We start from the raw sequence: 21,265 nt of genomic DNA, 5'->3' as shown, positions 1-21,265 counted from the left end.
AGCAAATTGTAAGCAGATTTATTTTCTTCACCCTCTGTGCATTTTGATATAAACAAACAATATTTTCCAATCATTTAATTCAGGTTTATCTGGTTTCATTTTCTATAAGAACAAAAAATGAATCTTTTTCCGAAAATAAAAACCTTTATAAAAGATTCATATACATCTTGAAGAACATGTAAACAGATTTGCATCAATTCCAAGTGTTCATTTTATTATTTTGTACTTGACACTTCAAAGTTGCCCCTTACTTATTATTACCATTTAGAAGTGTCCTGGTATTTTTTACACTTAGAGTTGATTTGTTAGAATTTACACTAGCACGTGTCTGTCTGTGAGAGCTACTTAGATGTGACCGTCTTGAACTCAGACTTCCGGTTTGGTTTGACCTGAATGACACTGCCCACGAACGATGGGAGTTAAATGGCGACGACTTGGAAACACTGGCATAGCGCGAGGCCATATGTCCGAACCTTTGGTTTCTGTAAGGAAGGTAACTTCTCAAACAACAGCAGCAGCAAGGGAAACAGGAATATACGAGAGCAACAAGATCGTTCTGCAATAAAGAAATAAAAACAAAAGTTATAAAACTGTGCAGACGAAGTGAATACTGATTACTTTTTTTATTGATCAAAGGTCAAATTTTCCTTGAATTGATTGGATGAATTGAATTTGTTGTAAAACGCCCGAAGAAGTTTTTTTTTTATACTTGAAGTACTCAAATAAAAGCATCATGTATTCATTTGAAATCAAGCGTATTGTGGTGACTAATTGGGTTTTATAAACGAACCAAGAACTAGTTGTTTACCAGCCACTCCGAATAAAACAAAGTAAACATCCTGGATCATTTCTTCAAACCGTTTTATTGAACTCAATAATTATAATGGAAATCTTTAAAAAAAGACGACGAATATTTTGGATACGGCAGCTTAGTTTGCTTTGCATTTTTAGAACCTGTAGTCTCTTGGGTATTGAACTGTGCGTTTGCTGTATCTAAAGGATTCCCTCAGATCCTTCATCAACATTCGAACGACGCACAAAGCGATACATACAAAAATTCTTTGAAGCAGGCAGATAGCTTGTTCTTCAGGAACCGGAAACGATGATGCTTCACTCAGCCAATTTGTTATAGCCATGGAAGGTCGGTGATCTTTAAACACGGTGAAGTAAAAACAATTGTCCAAGTTACTCTCCATTGATCTTGGTATAATGATGTACACAAGCGCAGATCAATGAAAGGGGGTTGTGATTGATTCAAGATATTTTTCTTTTGTTATAGATTGAGTTGAATATAGAAATAAAGGGGATGTGTGGGTTAGGGAAGTTGCTATTATGTTTTGCAACAATTGCAGTTTTATTTTTATTTATTTATTTTTATTTTTTATAACGTTTGATTGAGATTTTTCCTTCTCTCGAAAATACTTCTTGTGTATGAGAGAGAAAGAAAGACATAAATAAAAATAAAATAAATTGATACCTGTTCCTTTTGTAAGAATGAAAAATTTTGCTATCCGCTGTGCCATCCGTCGGACGTTCGTTAGCCTTATTGATGCAGTTTTACTAGGGCTTTCTACTATTTTACTATAAATTTTTGCATAGACAGACTAACAAAAAGAAAGACAAAAGAACAGTCATGAAAAAAAAATGTCCCCAATCTCTGCCCACGAGGCAAAAATTAAATAAATATGTGCCATGAATTGCATCAGCCGGCGAGTAAAACGTCATAGAGAGACATTAAAATTTTATCCCTGTAAACATTACTCATTCATCAATATTCGTTGAAAACCAATTTTCGTGGATTTCGTTGTTAAGTTCATCCATGAAATTTAATGTTCATTGAAGTGCAATTTTTATCAACATTTTATATTGATAGGGCATTGGCCACGAATTTATGTATCCTTGAAACTGTGATTTTTACTTTATCCACGAAAATTGATACCATTGAATATTAATGAAACCACAGTAGAACCTAATCGGATATAATTTCACAGAAAAAAATTCGTTTATGATTGTTTGGAACTCTAGAGTAAAATCATTAAGTATATTTCTTTTTTTTTTTCAATAAAAACCATATAAACAGTATGAATTGCATTTCATAACAAGGCCTCTTAAGTATCGAGAGACATTTTTTGTCTACGCAAACCTCTAGCAAGAATAAGAAAGACAAAAATACCACAGACAGATGTCTCAAAAAAATTGCAGAGACAAATCAATTCCTTTCGGACTTTTAACTGAGGTGTCGGATTGTTTTTTCCGTTCAAACCTATTTATGCTCTTTTTTTATAGATGAGAGAGAGAGAGAGAGAGAGAGAGAGAGAGAGAGAGAGAGAGAGAGAGAGAGAGAGAGAGAGAGAGAGGGAATATGGGGATAGAGTGTCGAAGTGGTATAACGATTAATGGTCGTAAATCAATGTTGTTTGTCGTATGTTTTGGCAAAAAATGGGAATCAGTAGTGTGAACGATACGATTAACCTAATATTTTTTTTTGTCAGGGAGGAGGGGGTGGAATTGAATTATGTCGGTGAAGAGGTAAAGATTTTGAAAAAGGAACAGCTGAGTCTTCAAATATTAGAGATTATTTTGTTTGTACTATACTGTTACCGATATCAATTCATTCCGACAACAATCTAAGAAAGCGAATAGCTATTGCATCTAAGAGGCGCAGCTATTTTCATGTAGTTTAGCACTATTATAATTGAATCTATTCTACCGACATACACTTTGCGCCAATAATTTACCTTCGGTGCAGAATTGTTTCACAAAATTATGGAGACGCTATTTCGAAACTAACGTTTAAGAAAGCGTAGAGAAACACACCGTCATCTTTAATGTAACGTGCCTTGAATAACAAGAAAAATATGTCAATGTGACAGCAAACCGGGTTTTCTTTTGTGGGAACAATACTTATTATCCATTTGTCAACCTTAAATTGATCTATCCCAAGAAAAGCGTCACCCTATATGCAATATTTTGCCAAAAAATAACCAAGTTCAACAGGTGGTATTTTTTTTCTCTCAATAAATCATCAAAATTCAAACTCCAAATACTATGCACATTTCTAATATATGTACAATTGATCTGCAAAACAACATCTATCTTGAAAACTGTAGGAGGAGTTATCCTGCAATAGAGCTACCCTATATGCAGTATTATGCATAAAAAAAATTACCAATTTTAACAGGTGGTATTTTTTCAAAAGTTATCATAAACCAAAATTCATGTACGACCTAATATGTACATCTCTAATAAATATACAATTGATCTGCAAAACAACAACTTCCTATCATAAAAACTGTAGGAAGAGTTATCTGTACGATAGGGGTACCCTTTTGGCAGCCGCCCCTCCCCTTATTTCACCATTTTAAAAGCCGGATTTTTTCCTTTCGAACACCCGTTTAAAATGGAGTTAAATAACTGTACAGTTAGATGAAGGATTTCCTTAGATTTTTATTGAGCATTTGCTTGCTGTGAGTTTGTCGAAGGATTCGCTAAGTATGTGTTTGATGTAGAATTTGCGTTCTATTGAACGATATGAACACCTTGAATTTGACAAAGGATTTTATCTTATTGGTCTGAAAAGGCATGATATATTCCAATGAAAGATTGTAAAAAATGTCCTCGTCTATGGAAAAATAAATATATAAAATATGATACATGTATCTGATCTAACACATGGCGTATTTAACAGAAAAAAAAACAAGTAAAAATCATCCTCATTCATAGAAATGAAAAATGGAATTAAAACATAACTTTTCGAATAAATGTATCATGTCAATTTACAATATCATGTATCTTTTGACAATCATAAATTAATAATAAGTCAAAGTCTTCATACATGTATATGTTATTTATTTTACCGGTTAAAATTGTTCTGTAAAGGTTTTTAGCCATAAAAGCGTTTCTTGATAAAAGGTATCCTATACGTTGCTTTGACTGTGCATTGCATTGCATGTAAACTACAACCAAATTCATGATTTGGGACCATGACTTAAGTAAATGATGAATAGGTTTGATCGAGGATTTGATAAAGGATTTGTGGAATTTCAGATATAGATCTAAGCAGCGAAAAAGTGTCTTTTTTGCTGGATCGAACATTTCGTTTAATTTAAAGGGGGAAGGAAACTAAGTATATGTTGTTAAATTAATCAATTAATTATCATCTACTATAATTGTAAATTGTATTTAATTATTTTCATTAAAAACCCCGGAACAGTGAATAAAGTAGGATAACTGGTCGCTTAATTTAAATTTCCCGCCGCTCTGGGATCGGAGCTACCATCAAACTTCAATCTATGACGTCACATCATCTATTCGGTTTGTTTTATTTTACATTAATATTTCGTAATGTTAGTATAACTACATTTTATTTAGTTTTTGAATTATTTAATAAAAATAATTCATATTTTTGGTTTTTAATACAAGAGTTCTACATATGTCAGCCTCCTGTAAATACGATTTCTCTAACTTCAAACGTGCATTAAAGCTTAATTATGTACATGTAGTTTATTTTCAAAACAGCATGATCAGGAATAAAATATAATTTTGAATTTCCTTCCCTTTTAATCTATATCAATCTTCCAAGCACATTATTTGATCCCTAGACGAGAAGTTAAAAAAGAAATATGCAGGAAAATCAAGAATATTTCTCTTTTGGGGATGAGGAGAATAGATTGGTCACCTGAGAATTGAGCAAAATTGTAATCGTTTTATGGTTTACAGAGTGCCAGAATCAATACTAATATCTAAATGTAACGATGTGGAAATTGTAAAAAAAAATAAATGAGGTCGTTCACTTAAATTAAACTAATGTTCCATAAATTACAAAAAACATCGAACGACCCAGATTTCATTGAAGTCAAATGCACACATGCGTAGTTGAGGCATGTGACCAATCTGCAATGAAAGCAGAACAAACAAGGAAGATGATGCTAATATAGGTCGCGTTCATTCGTGACTTCGTTTTATCTCTCATTGCGATCACGAAAGCACCGTTAAAAGAAATTTATATTTCTTTACCTCCATCCCATACAACAGAATATTATCGCTAGATTAATGTGTAATGTGAATAAATCGCTATCACGCATTATAGACAAGGGATTACTATGCCCTTGTATTAGACCCGCACAAGTGAACTTTTACACTTTGTAAGCGGACACTCCTGCATACGCACGCTGTGGACGAAATGTTGCTAATTATTGAACGTTATCAACAGTAGCTCGCCAAGATCTGGATATTCAATTGTGATTATTGACAAATGCCTGGGGATTAGGGTGATATATGACCTTAAGTGTCACAGGAATGGTTGTATCATTCGTATAAAATCCTTTAACAGATTAATTTGCCAATTCCTTTTTATTGGCGAGAAGGAAATCTGAGAAAAAAGTCGATGCTTAAAAACATACACAAATGTTTTCTTTATTTTTTCTTTTAAAAAGTCCGCATTTCTTTTTAAGGTCTTCCGTTTCCAACGGAAGACCTTATAGTGATTGTAATGTTTCTTATTAAGGTCTTCCGTTTCCAACGGAAGACCTTATAGTGATTGTAATGTTTCTTATTATTATTATTATTATTTTTTTTTGTCCGTTTTTTGTCCACAAGATTTCTCAGAGATGGCTTGATAGATTTTCTTGAAATTTTCAGGACTGATAGAAAATTATAATATCTCTAGGCGTTTTTTTCATTTTGTCAAAATTCACTTCCTGTCGTCCGTTTCCTGTCCCGCGACAAAAAGCTATGGACAATGAGATCTCAGAAACGATAAAGACTTGAACCTCCAAACTTTGAGGGATGATAGACCTATAGTTGTAGATGTGTTTAAACATTTTTGTTTTGTTCGTCGTAACTTCCGGTCGTCAACGGAAGCTCTTCAAAAATTATGCTTTTACGTATTTAATGTATTTCTCGGAGAATTGAAGTATAAGTATACATGCTTACATATGTCATCTATCCGATGATAAATAAACATAAAAAATCTACTTCCGGTGAGATATCTCAAATATCTCATGAAGCCTTTTTTAGAATAAATGTTTGAACCCCGAGATCTCAGAAACTGTAAGTGAGCAAGACACGAAACTTACAGGGATGATAGATATTTGATAGAAGATGTGTTTAACCGTTTTTGTTTTGTCGACCGTCACTTCCGGTCCACACAGGAAGAGTTCAAACAATTCAAGTTTTTTAAAAGTTTAACCCGATTTCTCAGAGATGCATGGATGGATTTTCTTGAAATTTTTAGGACTGATAGGGAACGATAAAATCTAGAGGAGCTTTTTTTCATTTTTTCAAAATTCACTTCCTGTCGTCCGTTTCCTGTCCCGCGACAAAAAGCTATGGACAATGAGATCTCAGAAACGATAAAGACTTGAACCTCCAAACTTTGAGGGATGATAGACCTATAGTTGTAGATGTGTTTAAACTATTTTGTTTTGTTCGTCGTAACTTCCGGTCGTCACCGGAAGCTCTTCAAAAATTATGCTTTTACGCATTTTATTTCTTTAACACATAATTGAAATATAAGTGTAAGCGCTTTCATAAGTCATCTATCCGATGATTAATAAACAAAAAAAATTACTTCCGGTGAGATATCTCAAATATCTCAGGTTATCTTTTTAAAACAACTATTATAACAGCGAGATTTCATAAACTGTAAGTGACCAAGACACAAAGCTTACATGGCTGGTAGACATTTGATAGAAGATGTGTTTAACCGCTCTCATTTTGTCAACCGTCACTTCCGGTCCACACCCGAAGAGTTCAAACAATTCAAGTTGGTTAAGAGTTTAACTGTTTTTGTTTGACAATGTAAGACAAATTGATAGCCAATAAAGTCCTGTTGTGTAATGGTTAAGAAATACTAACTTTCATTTTCATCAAACACTTCCGTTTGTCCGTTTCCTGTCCCAAAACAAAAAAACCTTGATTCCTAGAGATCTCAAAAACGGTGACGACTTGAATAATCAAACTTTGTGGGATGATAGAAGTATGTATGTACATATGTTTACACTATATTGTATTGTTCGGCGGAACTTCCGGTCGTCACCGGAAGCACTTCAAAAATTTGGGTTTTTTTCAAATATTATTCATTTTACATAAAAAGAAAATATCAGTATATAATCTTACATATGTCATCTATATAATGTTAAATCAGCAAATAAATTTTACTTCCGGTGAGATATCTCAAATATATCTGTGTAACTTTCATTTTTACAAATTTGATGTCCGCGAGATTTTTGTCACTGTAAGTGATTCAGACACGAAGCTCTCATGATTAATAGAAATTTGATTGGGGATGTGTTTAATGGGTTTAATTCTGTCAACTTTAAGAACCGGTTCTTACCGGAAGGGTTCAAACAAATCATGTTTTTAACAAGTTTAACTGATTTTATTGGGTGTTTCATCTAGCCTGATAAACAGTGATGTACGCTAAGCAAATGTACGAGAAATACCAGCTTTTGTTTTTATTAATCACTTCCGTTTGTCTGTTTCCGGTCCCCAGAAAAAAACTATTGTTTCAAAGAGATCTTAGATTTGGCAGAGACGTGAACAACCAAACTCTGAGGAAGGATTAACTTATGATTGTACAAATGGTTAACGTTTTTGTTTAGATCGGCGTTGCTTCCGGTCGTCACAGAAAGTACTTCAAAAATTGATTTCTTTTTCAATCTCGTTGTTTTACATGTAAGTAATGTCTGGATATATCATTAACAATAATTATCATATCCACTTCTTTTTCTATGTGAGAGAAGCAATGTCTTACAGTTAAATTGATTCATGTATATCAAAACGGAAGACCTTTTTGTTGCTTTTGCAACAAGTGTCTAGTTATTATTATTATTATTATTTTTTTTTGTCCGTTTTTTGTCCACAAGATTTCTCAGAGATGGCTGAATGGATTTTCTTGAAATTTTCAGGACTGACAGAAAATTATAATATCTCTAGGCGTTTTTTTCATTTTTTCAAAATTCACTTCCTGTCGTCCGTTTCCTGTCCCGCGACAAAAAGCTATGGACAATGAGATCTCAGAAACGATAAAGTCTTGAACATCCAAACTTTGAGGGATGATAGACCTATAGTTGTAGATATGTTTAAACTATTTTGTTTTGTTCGTCGTAACTTCCGGTCGTCACCGGAAGCTCTTCAAAAATTATGCTTTTACGCATTTAATATATTTCTCGGAGAATTGAAATATAAGTATAAATGCTTACATATGTCATCTATCCGATGATTAATAAACATAAAAATTCTACTTCCGGTGAGATATCTCAAATATCTCATGAAGCCTTTTTTAAAGTAAATGTTTGAACCCCGAGATCTCAGAAACTGTAAGTGATCAAAACACGAAACTTACAGGGATGATAGACATTTGATAGAAGATGTGTTTAACCGTTTTTATTTGGTCGACCGTCACTTCCGGTCCACACAGGAAGAGTTCAAACAAATCAAGTTTTTTAAAAGTTTAACTCGATTTTTCAGAGATGCATGGATGGATTTTCTTGAAATTTATAGGACTGATAGAGAACGAAAATATCTCTAGGCATTTTTTTCATTTTTTTAAAATTCACTTCCTGTCGTCCGTTTCCTGTCCCGCGACAAAAAGCTATGGACAATGAGATCTCAGAAACGATAAAGACTTGAACATCCAAACTTTGAGGGATGATAGACCTATAGCTGTAGATGTGTTTAAACTATTTTGTTTTGTTCGTCGTAACTTCCGGTCGTCACCGGAAGCTCTTCAAATAATTATGTTTTTACGCATTTTATTTGTTTAACACTGAAATGATATAAAGGTATAAACGCTTTCATATGTCATCTATCCGATGATTAATAAACAAAAAAAATTACTTCCGGTGAGATATCTCAAATATCTCAGGTAGTCTTTTTAAAACAAATATTATGACAGCGAAGTCTCATAAACTGTAAGTGACCAAGACACAAAACTTACACGGATGATAGACATTTGATAGAAGATGTGTTTAACCGTTTTTATTTTGTCAACCGTCACTTCCGGTCCACACCGGAAGAGTTCAAACAATTCATGTTGTTTAAGAGATTTACTGCTTCTGTTTGACAAGGTAAGACAAATTGATAGTCAATTAAGTCCTGTTGTCTAATGGTTATGAAATACTGAGAGAAGCAATGTCTTACAGTTAAATTGATAAATGTATATCAAAACGGAAGACCTTTTTGTTGCTTTTGCAACAAGAGTCTAGTTTTATTCATCTGTTTATCTGTCCCTCTCTGTCTCTCTATCTATTTATCTACTAACTAGATAGATATATTACTAGATAGATAAATAACTAGATAGATAGATAGAGATAGATAGATAGATAGATAGATAGATAGATATGTTTATAACAGTTACTGTATTGGACATTTAAGGATTACAGAGGCCATACATATTATCAAAGTATTTAATCTTTGTAATCAAACGATTGTGATATCTATTAAAAATTAGACACTTAAATGACTTGTTTTGATATCTAATAAATTTTAAAATTTATAAAAGACACGAATTAATGAAATCATATTTGTTGGGATTTTCTTGCAATTTTTTGTTTTACCTTTCTAACGTACTTTGAAATGATAATTAATTTTGATATTTAAAATGCTGAATATATTTTTAAGAAATTCCAAGTCATCCAAGACGAAATTAAAAAAAAAATACATTTTCATTTCTTATAGAAATTTGAATGCCTTTAACTGATCATGAACTTTTAGTAAAGGAGTTGTCTTTCTTACATTCATCATATTGAATTAAAATAATTTCGACCATTCGAAGACAAAATAACCAATAGAAGTGGTCCGTAGAGAAATCGTGCATTTCTTCATGAAACAGAAGCTTGCAAGTCTTTTAAGCGCAAGAAACACAAGCCTGACCGTAAATTACCATCAAGCAAAACGAAACAATGGATGCGAGCAGACGTGCCATACTCCTGAGAAATATTTTTTAATCTTCAGACTGACTATCTAGTGTCAGAAAAAAAAAATAAAACTGACATTGGGGATAATGAGCTTTCATCCACTAAAACGTTTGTATGAATTATGATGCCATTGTTCTAAAAGAATCAAAACGAAATTAAAGCTAACCAGAAGACAATCATCAGCACATATTTAAATGTGCATATTACTGGCATGGCCTAGACGAACAGTTTTAAAAACAGATTTGATTTATCTTAATTACATGACCTTCAAATTTCTAGATCTCCCTATTCGTTCAAATTATTAATGAAAGTGTTATACACTAGTATTTTAATCTACTGCCCGAGATAAAACAGGACTACACAACGCAGTATATCTTGAATCACGAGTAGGAATGTATGGTACATGTAGCTCCGAAGAGGAAACGTGAAATTATGATAATGGTCAACTGCTGTGTTTTTTAACTTGAATATAATAAAACATTCGTTGATTAAGACAATAAATTCATTATATTTAAAAAACGTCCACGCATTGCTTTTGAATGTTAGCTTATTACTGAACGCTGTTGTATCATTTTGTGGATGACTTTGGAAATATTTGCCATTACAAATTAAGAATAAAACTTGAGAGGAAGTTGTGATAAACGATTTTGAAAATTGCTTACTATTAGGCATTACAAATGGGTGTTGTTTTTCGCTGTTTATATTTGCGTTTTTGGTATTTCTTCTATGAATTTAAGAAAAACTTCTTTAACTATCGAGCAAGATGGAGACTTAGCAGATGTTATTCAAACTACAATTGCACTCCTACATGTTCTATTAAATTCAAAAGAAAAACGACGAAAAACACAATTTTTCATCCCCGCCGCAAAACTCTAAACTCAAACGAAATGACATAAATGCTGAAAAAATATGGAAAGCATTGACCTGAAATGGATGTTGCAACTTAATATTTTCTCAGTAATATAAATTACATAAGGACGTTGGGATCAAAAGTGAAATATTTGGTAGCACAAGCAATTTTACCCGAAATATGGAGTTTGTAAAGCTGTATATGATTGGATTGGCAAAACTGTTGGCCATGGCTAACCAGTGTGCTGATATGTAAATGGCGGCAATGGTGTCGTCTGCTCGGCTAGATGTTTCGGTCCGGAAGTTCAATATCACATTTAAGATATGAAGTGGCATCCAGCAGACCCCAAACATAGCAACGACAACGATGAGCATCTTAACAACCTGTCAGGAAGAAAGTGAGTAGGATTAAGCAATGGTGATTGAGTATTTAGAAAAGAGTAAATCACTACTAAACCGAACCAGTCTGTTTGCACTGTTCTGTGGGTCAAAGATAAAATATGGTCATTTATATGTTGGCTCTGTATACTAACCAGGGGCAATAAACTTTTGATAGCCGTGTAAGAAGTTGACATTGTAAAATAGAAAAAAAGGTGGTTTTATAAAGCATCGATAAGAACTTGTCGTGTTTCTAAAATAACTACTTGAAGACGATTCAGGCAAATCTTAAGAATAACGTTTCCTCAATTTACAGTAAATCTTTGCCCCAATCGACAAAAGCAATCAAGGTTTCCTATCGGATATTGGTTTCCTTAAGCTAGCAGATCGTCTGGGACATTACGACCCGTTTTTTTCTTGTCTGCAAAATGTTTCAATTTGACTTCGATGAAAATATTTTTTTTTTGAAAAAGAATGCGAAATGTATGATGGTTTACATTATTTTAGGGCTCATAAGGCTGAACAGAGATAATCCGCTGTTAATGTACTTTACAGCTTAGATGTCAACTTTATGATATTTCTGATCTACATTATCCATTATCATATAATTCTAAAAATATATGAGTACTATATGTTTGTAAAAATAGATTTTGAAATAAAACCGGAATTCCCCCCCCCCCCTCGAATGGCTCCTGCCCTGTTTACTATAATCAATTTGCAATGTGCAAAACCTTCACCCTGTTAGGGTTCTGTATTAAATACTACTTTTATGTCTCTGGATAAATAAATGTATGAAATTTTTAATTTGGTGTTTTGTTTTTCTAACCCTTTTCTTCAGACAATTCAATTCTAATTACTGTGTATACAAGAATCATAAAATGATTTTCAATCATTTAGTGTTTCTCTTGGAAATGCTTATGTATTATATTAATGGAAAAATTTGGTTGACAAAAAAAGAGTTTTCCTCACGATGCATCGATGGGTCAAAACGATGGTCGGTAAAAGGTTAGACTACTGACAAGCAGATCCAAAGTTCGAATATGAGACCTTTTTTTTTTTTTTTTTTTTTTTTTTAATGCAAGTCCCCTGCCCCAAAGTTATTTCTAATGTTATTTTGAATTAGCACTTATGCAAGAGTATGATATCTTTTACGAACACGCTAGTTTGTGATTTTTGAGAGCGTGGAACTCTTTTCGTATCAACTGTCCCGGATTCCTTCCTTCCATAAGTACAAAGGGTTGTACTATAGCGTTTTTTCCACCGGAATAACTGCGGCGATAAATTCGTTTGTCATTTCTTCATTAATGAATAGAGAAACTTAATTGCCGGGCCTACGAATTGCCATTTATCAGTGGATCTCACAATTAGATTAAAGCATACTCAGCACTCTATTATAGAGACGCTTTTTAATTCATTACATGCATTTAATCGGTAAAAGTTCCCACTCGAACACTCCAAAAACACAATAATAGAATGCGTGCTTTTAAATATGACATGGAATTAACGTTGTAGATTACTTTTTGTTATGGTTGTATTATGTTTAGAATTAATATTGATTGTATTTGGCTGATTCAGATGCATGTTTCCCGGAATTTTTATAACTGATGTTCCATTTGACATGTATGAAAATTTCAATATGATACACGTCCAGCTTGGAAGTCTTTTTTTTTTTTTTTACAAATTGGAAAAAAGACTTCCACACAACCTTTTTAACATTGTTCAACTTTTTTTGGTATTTTATATAGAATTAAAAAAACTAACGCAGACAGCAGAAAACAATTGATTTCTTAATCATATTAAATAAAAAAAAATCATATCGATACAAGCACAAAACATGACCTTGTTTTTAAAATCGAAATATATATATAGTAAATGGCTTATTTATTACTTGATAAAAGTAAAAACAGATTTCAATTTTGCAATTGAACAGTTCTCCAAGAGAAAAATTAAAAAAAAGTAAATAAGAAATTCTTCAATGTTCATAACTTTCATTAAAAGATAAAATTGATCGACGACAAACTTAAATGAAACTGAAAATGAAAGTGAATCAAAATTCTCTGCGTGCAAAATCTAATTGGAAAAGGAAGACAAAATCTGAAAATTATCGACCCAACTCATCATTGCACTGGAGAATTAACTTTTATGTCTGCCAACTTTCGACATTACAGCCCGCTTTATCAGAGCGTCAACTATTCATGTATATCAATCAATAATGACATATTCTATCATTACCTCAGAGTCGCTTATATACATGAAATGATATCACCAACAAGGGAGTCTAAAGTTCTCGGATTCAGGGTGAAACAAGTTTCCGTCGGCGAGCTTTACATGTATTTACGACATTACGTTGTTCATTGATTCTGATATCGCAACCTGTCAAGCTTGATTGAATTATTAAATGCAATTTTGAATAAATTGTTACATAACAGTGAGCATTATCGTTTATCATTGTTTCAATATTTACAAAATATAATTCATTTTCATCTAAAAAAAAAATACATTTTGTTTGATTTTAGGTAAAGCTTCTGGTCTAAAATCAATTGGGGAGAAGTGATTAGACAGATGGTTAGTAATGATGTAGTGGGTTCATATCCTTACTCAGCGTCTCAGAAAAATTGAGTGTTATCTCTAGATCTTTTGCATTATATATTTGTATAATTTTAATGGATCTAAATTTGATTCTTAGAAAGTAAGATATAACCAACATGACTTACCACTGGCATCTTGTTAACTTGGTTTACATATGTATTCATTATTATTTTATGTGCAGTGTATTAAAAATTTCAAAAATTAATCATCAATCTGACATTAAAGTTAGTCTTATAATTAAGATTAATAAAGAATAGTAAAAAATTACTGGAATTTTGCTCATGAAGTTTGCAAAAAATATTTCTTGTAGACATCTATTTGAGGTTTTAATGTACATCGCTTCGTCAGTCAGGTACTTTTAATTTCAGTTTTGTCCCTCAAAATATATGAAATAAAACGTTTCTATAGTATTGATTAAACTTGTTTGGAATTTAATGCATCCAATACCATTGAGAATTTTTTTAAAAGGGACAGAGTGGGGACACAGGAAAATTTCAATGCAATATTAAAAAAAGTCGTGACATATGAATGAATTATTGACTGTGTATGTATAACATGAATAATTGTATACCAGGCTAATAAAATATTGCCTATTATAGACAAGATGCAAAGCAGAGGAGAACAAGTCTTGGAAATAAGCTTTTTTTAATACAAGTGACCTTAATTGTAAGGTAACGTTAAAAGAAAATATTCGGACAACAAATCCCCTGAACCGTGTCAAGTTACTTACTAGAACCCTCTAACTGTGTGAAAATTTTTTTTTCACATGGGATACAACTTTTCACCGTTCTTTGTTTTTAAAAAAACCCAGCAAGACACGATTTTATTTTAGTCTCATTTGCACACATTCCAAACAATAGATGGTTTTCTTCGACTCTTGCATTCACTGAACTGTCATATATTCTAAACTATATTTTTATACATCTTTATAGAAAAATATTCTCTCCAACATCTATGACCAAAGAGAATACATAATAATGAATAGTCTTTATTACTTTAAAATACATTATTTTTTCAGAAGTTTTCTATACTTGAATGCAATCTTTCCCTCCCCAAAGACATACAAGTTTCATCCTTCGCGTTATTGGATGGTCCTCCGCCGTACAAATGAGGAAACATCAGAAAAAAGCCTTCGGTTCAGCTTTAAATTTGTAAAATCATTTAAGACACGATTTAAAAAGTTCTAAGCTTTATTCTACTGACGTAGGTGAATGATATTCAAGTAAAAAAGAGTTAGGAACAACCACACCGCCCCCCCCCCCCCCCGCCCCCGAAAAACAATGCATTTACTGGCGGGAAATACATGTAATAAGAAGTGCAAAAGTTTCGGAATCTACAAGACATTGTTCCATTAAGAATATTTTGGAAGTTAAACGAGTTTCTTCAAGAACTCAATATGGTTCTTTCGTTTAGAAGTTTGAACCAGTAATAAGTAATTAAAAAACATATTTTAAAATAAGGTTTAACAAATGTTGCTCAAACGATGGTTTACTTTGCCCGATGGTGATTCGGCCTGTTGTTCATATACGGGACCATTTCAATGAAAGTGTCACTCATACTTCAATGGTTGGTTTTTGGTAGACGAAATAGATAAAATACTATTCATAAACTAAAATACAACGTTTATACAACGTTGTAAATTTGCTTCATAAAATACTAGTATAAAAACTTATTTGATTTAAAAAATACAAGAGAATATAAATGAATCATATCTACCTGATTTCAGTAATTCACATATATTTGGTATGTTTTTGCTCAAAATGTAAACTTATTACAAAAAAAAAATGTTTTCTTCCCATTTTCTCTTCCAAATTGCTTAAACGCGTGATTCAAAATGTTAATAGCAGATTTTCGTGTGAAAACAAATCTGATTAGAACAGTAGTAAGGTTTCTTTGAAATCATAGCTCAACGCGAGGGATTAAGCCAGAATAAGTTAAAAAAGGATGGACCGGTATTAACTTGAAGGCATGATCTTAATATAGTGTTTCACTTGTTTTAGGCTAAAATGACGTCAACAACATCTTTTTATAACAATTGTTATTACATATAATATTTTATAGCGACTGTTGTTCTAGCTTAACATATATAACAAGATGTAATAACAACAATGTTTCACTAGTAGTCTTTTTTTTAATGCAGCTCGGACAAACTAATTGAAGTATGTAAAAACCACAGGGCTTAACTCCCTTTTCAACAACGTTTGCCAATTCATTATTAAATGAAAGAAACGTTTTGAAATCAAAAGGAAAAAAAAATTGAAAAAATAATCGTCATTTATTCCTTTAAATCTAAAATTCTTAATTGGTTTTCACCTATAAAATTTCTACATTAGGAATACCTTTAATTGCATCAAAATTTAAAATTCCTTGCAGGCCACCGCAACACTTTGTCCCTCCAAATGACATATCTCAAAAACAACGCCAGTAGACAGTTCTATACCAGTGTATTGGCTATTTCTGGGATATAATATCATAACCATCAGACCAATGCATATGATGAAGTATGTTTGGGCAAAACTGAAATAAAGATCTACAGGGACGACTTGAACATAAGATATATGATTCAAAATCACCTATTTCTACATTTATACGTTACTGTATTGATTCTTACTTACAAAATGACTGTCATCAGCCATCAGGACTTTTTCCCTTGACAATCAACCTCCTTAGCGTAACAAAATAAAATATATATACATGTACTATCCTTCAAAAGTTCCCAATCTTCTGAATGGAGAAACTTTTTGAGGCATTTTAATTAATTGGTCATTTTTCAGAGGGTGGTTATTAATATCCTTGGTTTTACGTTGACGGTGCCTGGTTTCCGATTTCTTTGCTCAGATGTTATCTATTTTGGAAAAACGTGAGATGTTGGTTCAGCTGATTTCTTTCTCCTAATCCAGAGACGTCCGCCTTCATATCTTTTTTTAATCTTTCGATAATTTGAGTTTTTGAAATGTTAAATACGGGATGTGCCAGTGATTAATAAAGAGGAGCCCTCAAGGTTAATTAAAATTCGAAGTGGTACAGAACCGTAAACCCATTTAATGAATACAATATAATTACATTCAGAGCTCCATTGAATGAAAATCATGTGAAACAATTTTGCTGATATGTGTGCCGATGCTTTGTATCAAAATACTGTAAATTGTAAAAATAAAATATGAAAATCTTGTGATGTTTATTTTATATAGCCTCATTATTCAACATAGGGAGAGTCAACGCCTATTTAAATCAATCTGTTGCTGTTCTGTCAGCATACATGTATCTGTCGCTGATATTTGATAAAAAGCTACTCGAGCACGAACGAAAAAAAATTAGGGGGAACATGAATCATTGATTTTGTTTTTAATGGGTTAAGATTGAATTTCCCCTTAAAAATACTGTTGCCGCAAAGCAAATTGCTCATCTGAGGATAGTCAAATAAAATAAAATACTGAAGCAACATCGATTTCTTTTTTAGCACTAAACTTGACACTTTCTTATAAGAAAATTATTACGAATTTAAAACTAGAACACGCTTATTTGTTGTTATTTATTAAAAAAAAATTATAAAACTAAAATGAGAACACTAATGAAGCGGTGATTTTGTTAACTGGAGTTTCTTTTCATACGTGTACATTTCACAGAAGTGTACGAATTCAGGGTTATATGTGTAAAAGAAATAAATAATTAAAGCACTATTAATATATGCCTTAGCCTGAGGGAAAAACAGGAATCAGGTTCGTTAAAATGACGTTACATCGAACATTACCGACTACAATGACTCATTTGTTTAAACTGACATAACAATCAACTTCCTGTTTGGTGGTTTTTCATTTAGAATTACTTTATATACAAAAAATAACCGCTTTTCATGTAGTTTACAAATAATAGTATGAAGAATGCTTGCACATTATTTACCTTTACTTTTGCCCGTAGCTGCATAAGGTCTCGCACGTGATCCCTGTTGCCGGGCGATGTCCTCCTCCATAGAAATATGCCGACAATGGAGTAGGATATGATCAGAACCAGCAGAGGTAAAGCATAGGTCAAGACAAATATCAAAATGGTAAAGATTTGGTTATGTCGGCTGCTCGGCCAAACCTCTTGGCACTGGTATCTTTCTCCGTCGAGTTTTACCTTTCCAACCGGGGCCACCATGCATGCCAAAATAAGAGACATAAGCCAGATGAACAGAAGAACCAGTTTAGTCCGAGATTTTGACCGCTTGCATTTTAATGGGTACAGCACAACTAAAAGTCGGTCAATCCCGATTGCAACATTTATAAAGACACTAGCAGACACAGATAAAGTTTGCATGAAAATGACAATTGGGCACATGGGGTCAGAAAATATCCAGGACCTAAAGACTACATCACCAAATGTGAAAGGCATGCAAAACACTGCCATTATCAAATCTGCAACCGCCAAATTCACGAGGTAAGGCCGTAGGTCTGTTTTAGATTGTCTACCTTTGAAGAAAACTAAAATGACCATTACATTTCCAAAAACCGAGAAAATTGTTGTCGCGGCGTAAAGACATGATAACGTAATAACCCATGTCAAAGAAAATTGTAGTTCGTGCATTCCTTGCTCTGAACAATTCAAAATTGGTGGAACATCCGTGCAGTTCATTGTTTCATTCATGAGCGACTTGTACATAATGACTCCGGAATTACTACAGATCCTGAACTATTCCCAGATAAGCTAGCTGCTGCGATGGTTTCATTCACGACAGATGACGTTTTACATAAGAGGACACCCACGTTTGTCAAACGACAATCAATGCATGGGTCTCCGAAAGACGCCGATACAAATGAGATCCAAACTATGTACAAAGCTGTTCTGTTATGTACATTGCAGATAATTGACTTTCACAATTTTAGGTTTATATCGAACATTTTGCCTAGATGCAAATAAAACCACAAAATCTCTAGTAACTGTGATTTAAAAAAAATATTTATACATTTTGCCGCTGGTGCCCAGATCTGTAATAATATTAGTAAATTAGCCAAATCTGGTTTTTCACTGACGTTTTGCTTATCGATAATCAATTACAGGTAACGCTTCCGTTTTGTGGCTTTTGCCACTCATAAAGCTGCTTTAAACAATCTATACACATCATGTACACTACATAATAAAAAGGAATCTTATTTCGAATTTTAAAAGATAAAGCTTTTTCTAGGAACTGGAGAATCAATATCGATGTAAACAAGAATTTCTATTTGATAATAACAAGGCATCTACTTTCTTGACCAATGACTATCTGTTCGTGTCATTTTGTATTCCTTTTAACAGAGGAAAATCAGATGGTAAGTCATTTCAATGCTTAACCTGTTGGAAGTTATATCTTTTTTTGTTCTATTTTAAATGCAACTTTTTTATAAAACGGAAATTGACGCGGATTAAAGAGCCTTTACGTCTGAGGGGCAGTCCAAAGTGCTCCGCTGTTAATTTAGTATTAAAATAGATGCGATAATGCCCGATTTAGTACAATTTCACAGTAATAACATCAATACTAGCCATTTTTTCTATTTTCAGTATATTTATTAGATAATATAAATAAATTATTCACATGCTTTTATATTCGGAGGCGTTTGCACTTGCACATCTTAGTGTTCAAAATAGCGCGTTTTGTAAAGCAATTAATAAAAAAAACCATTTTTGTTGTTTTAATTATCAAAGAAACATTTTATTTTTATCAAGTAGGATCGATAAAGATATTTCTTTTCTGGCAATCCTTATAATACATGAACATACCCTCTTTGACGCAAAATGATACTTAGATTCAAGTCATGCAGTCATTTCTACCATCCCATCGACATAAATTTGATCGATTCTAACCATCTACACCTTCTCAGAGCTTGTAACTATATATATATAATAAAAGTGCCACTGAATAAAAATACTGACGTACGTTTTTGAAGATAAGACATTTTTATAATTGCTAAAAGCTTTTTGTACGAAAGCCGAGAAGGATCATTCGAGATTCGAGATTCAAAATACGAGATTCGAAATACGAGATTCGAAATTTGAGATTCAATATCTAAATTAACCAATCAAATCATGGATCTGAAACCTGTATCCTAGCAACATCAAACTGTTCTAAATAAAGATTATTCGTACATGCTCTTTCCTACAAATAAATGTCTTAATAGCTCTTATATAGTGGTTATAAAATGGTTGAATTAACATTGATGAATTAACCCCACACAGTATAAACAATTAAATTAGAAATAACACTGTTGGCTTTGCGAATCTAAGTGGTTTTGTTTGCTCTGTATGTATTTCCCCCCAAACAATTATAACCCGAAGTGTATTCGCCCCAACTGTGTAAAACTCGGCTCGCGAAGAAAGATCTGTTTAATCTTAATGTTTTAGCTATGAAACGAAACTCAATGAAATAATCGACATGTCAAAATATAGGTTATGATAAAGTTTTCAACCATAGAAGATATAATGATTTACAACCTCAAAGACAATCAAAGTACTGAAGTACTGAAAGCCGGGCTCTTTTGGTGTGTCTTTATGCATATTGTGTAGTAAAGACTGAAAATCTCTATCTCTCTCTCTCTCTCTCTCTCTCTCTCTCTCTCATGCTTTTAATGTAAGCGGCTATAGACAAAAAATATGTCTGTCTAGGAGTAGTTAAAAAGTTCTTCAACAGTTGCTGTCTTGAATTCTGCAACAAGCATTATATATTCAATCCCCGTTTCTTCATCGCGCAGCAAAGTAGTTATGGAAATTCATGCGCACTGTATGTGTCCAAAATGCATAGCAATGTTTTAAAAACACGTTATTAATAAAAAAAACTAAAAAAGATAGACAATTCATTCGAAATTTAAAAAAAGAAACAAAATGCCAACACTTTTGACAAAACGTGGCTCTTTGTGTAACTATTTGGTATAGCGGAAGCTTTACCTTGACGCTGTTTGGTTTTTTGTTTATTTGTGCTATTTATAGTAACATTGGCGATTTGCCTGCCTATAGCCAGGACTCTGCTTTCAGCAGAGCCCGGCTAAAAATCCAGATAAGAATAGTGTATTGTAGGGTATGGCAATGCCATTGTCGATATATGAGAGAGAGAGAGAGAGAGAGAGAGAGAGAGAGACACACACACACACACACAGACAAACAGACAGACAGACACAGAGAGAGTTTTGTAGTGTCAAATTCAGTTTTGATTTAGAATTTGAAATTGATTTGATTTGTTACAAGCATATATAGACAATGATTAAGCCTCTTAAAGGAGAAAAGAGAGGAGGTAGCTAGGGTAGGGCAGACCAACTAGCAAGCTTTAATTTTAACGGTGTTAGCGCACCTGTGATTTACATCGACTCTCTCTCTCTCTCTCTCTCTCTCTCTCTCTCTCATCACCTAGCATTTCCTTTTCCGTGAGGGGGTTTGGGGTATTTGTGATGTCTTACATTAGCGAAAATGATAAAAAAAAACATGAAGTTTTCTTTAAATTGTGTGGGGATGTTTTACTCCAATAATCTGTTTTCAGTATATACATTTCAAGAGGGGGGGGGGGGGGGGGGGGCTATATA

At 33.0% G+C, this 21,265-nt stretch overlaps 1 protein-coding gene across 3 annotated transcripts; it reads right to left on the bottom strand.

The window, feature by feature from the left end:
* Window positions 1-60: 60 nt before the first annotated feature.
* Window positions 61-18,572, bottom strand: LOC128164668 (gastrin/cholecystokinin type B receptor-like). 3 transcript variants are annotated; one of them, XM_052828642.1, is made up of 4 exons: window positions 17,637-18,572; window positions 10,944-11,153; window positions 9,887-9,932; window positions 625-1,150 (listed from the first exon to the last, which is right to left on the bottom strand). In XM_052828642.1, exons 1-4 carry the CDS (start codon window positions 18,375-18,377, stop codon window positions 948-950), a joined length of 1,200 nt encoding a protein of 399 aa, XP_052684602.1. In that variant the 5' UTR covers window positions 18,378-18,572; the 3' UTR covers window positions 625-947. The 3 variants fall into 3 exon arrangements, with proteins under 3 accessions (XP_052684600.1, XP_052684601.1, XP_052684602.1); XM_052828640.1 differs by lacking the exons at window positions 625-1,150; window positions 9,887-9,932 and adding an exon at window positions 61-556; XM_052828641.1 differs by lacking the exons at window positions 625-1,150; window positions 9,887-9,932; window positions 10,944-11,153 and adding an exon at window positions 61-556.
* Between the last annotated feature and the right edge of the window lie 2,693 nt (window positions 18,573-21,265).

This window comes from Crassostrea angulata, chromosome 10 (genome assembly GCF_025612915.1).
Source record: "Crassostrea angulata isolate pt1a10 chromosome 10, ASM2561291v2, whole genome shotgun sequence".
Lineage (NCBI taxonomy): Eukaryota > Metazoa > Mollusca > Bivalvia > Ostreida > Ostreidae > Magallana > Magallana angulata.
Note: the sequence above shows the minus strand (reverse complement) of the source record. Positions and strands in the feature narration are given on the sequence as shown.

Excerpts from the sequence above, each read along its gene's own strand:
- LOC128164668 (XM_052828640.1), bottom strand. The coding sequence starts at position 18,377 with ATGTACAAGTCGCTCATGAATGAAACAATGAACTGCACGGATGTTCCA. Across the intron at positions 11,154-17,636 it reads AGCTACGGGCAAAAGTAAAG|GTTGTTAAGATGCTCATCGT; the intron begins GTAAATAATGTG and ends TCTTCCTGACAG. Across the intron at positions 557-10,943 it reads TTACAAACTCCATATTTCGG|AACGATCTTGTTGCTCTCGT; the intron begins GTAAAATTGCTT and ends TCTTTATTGCAG.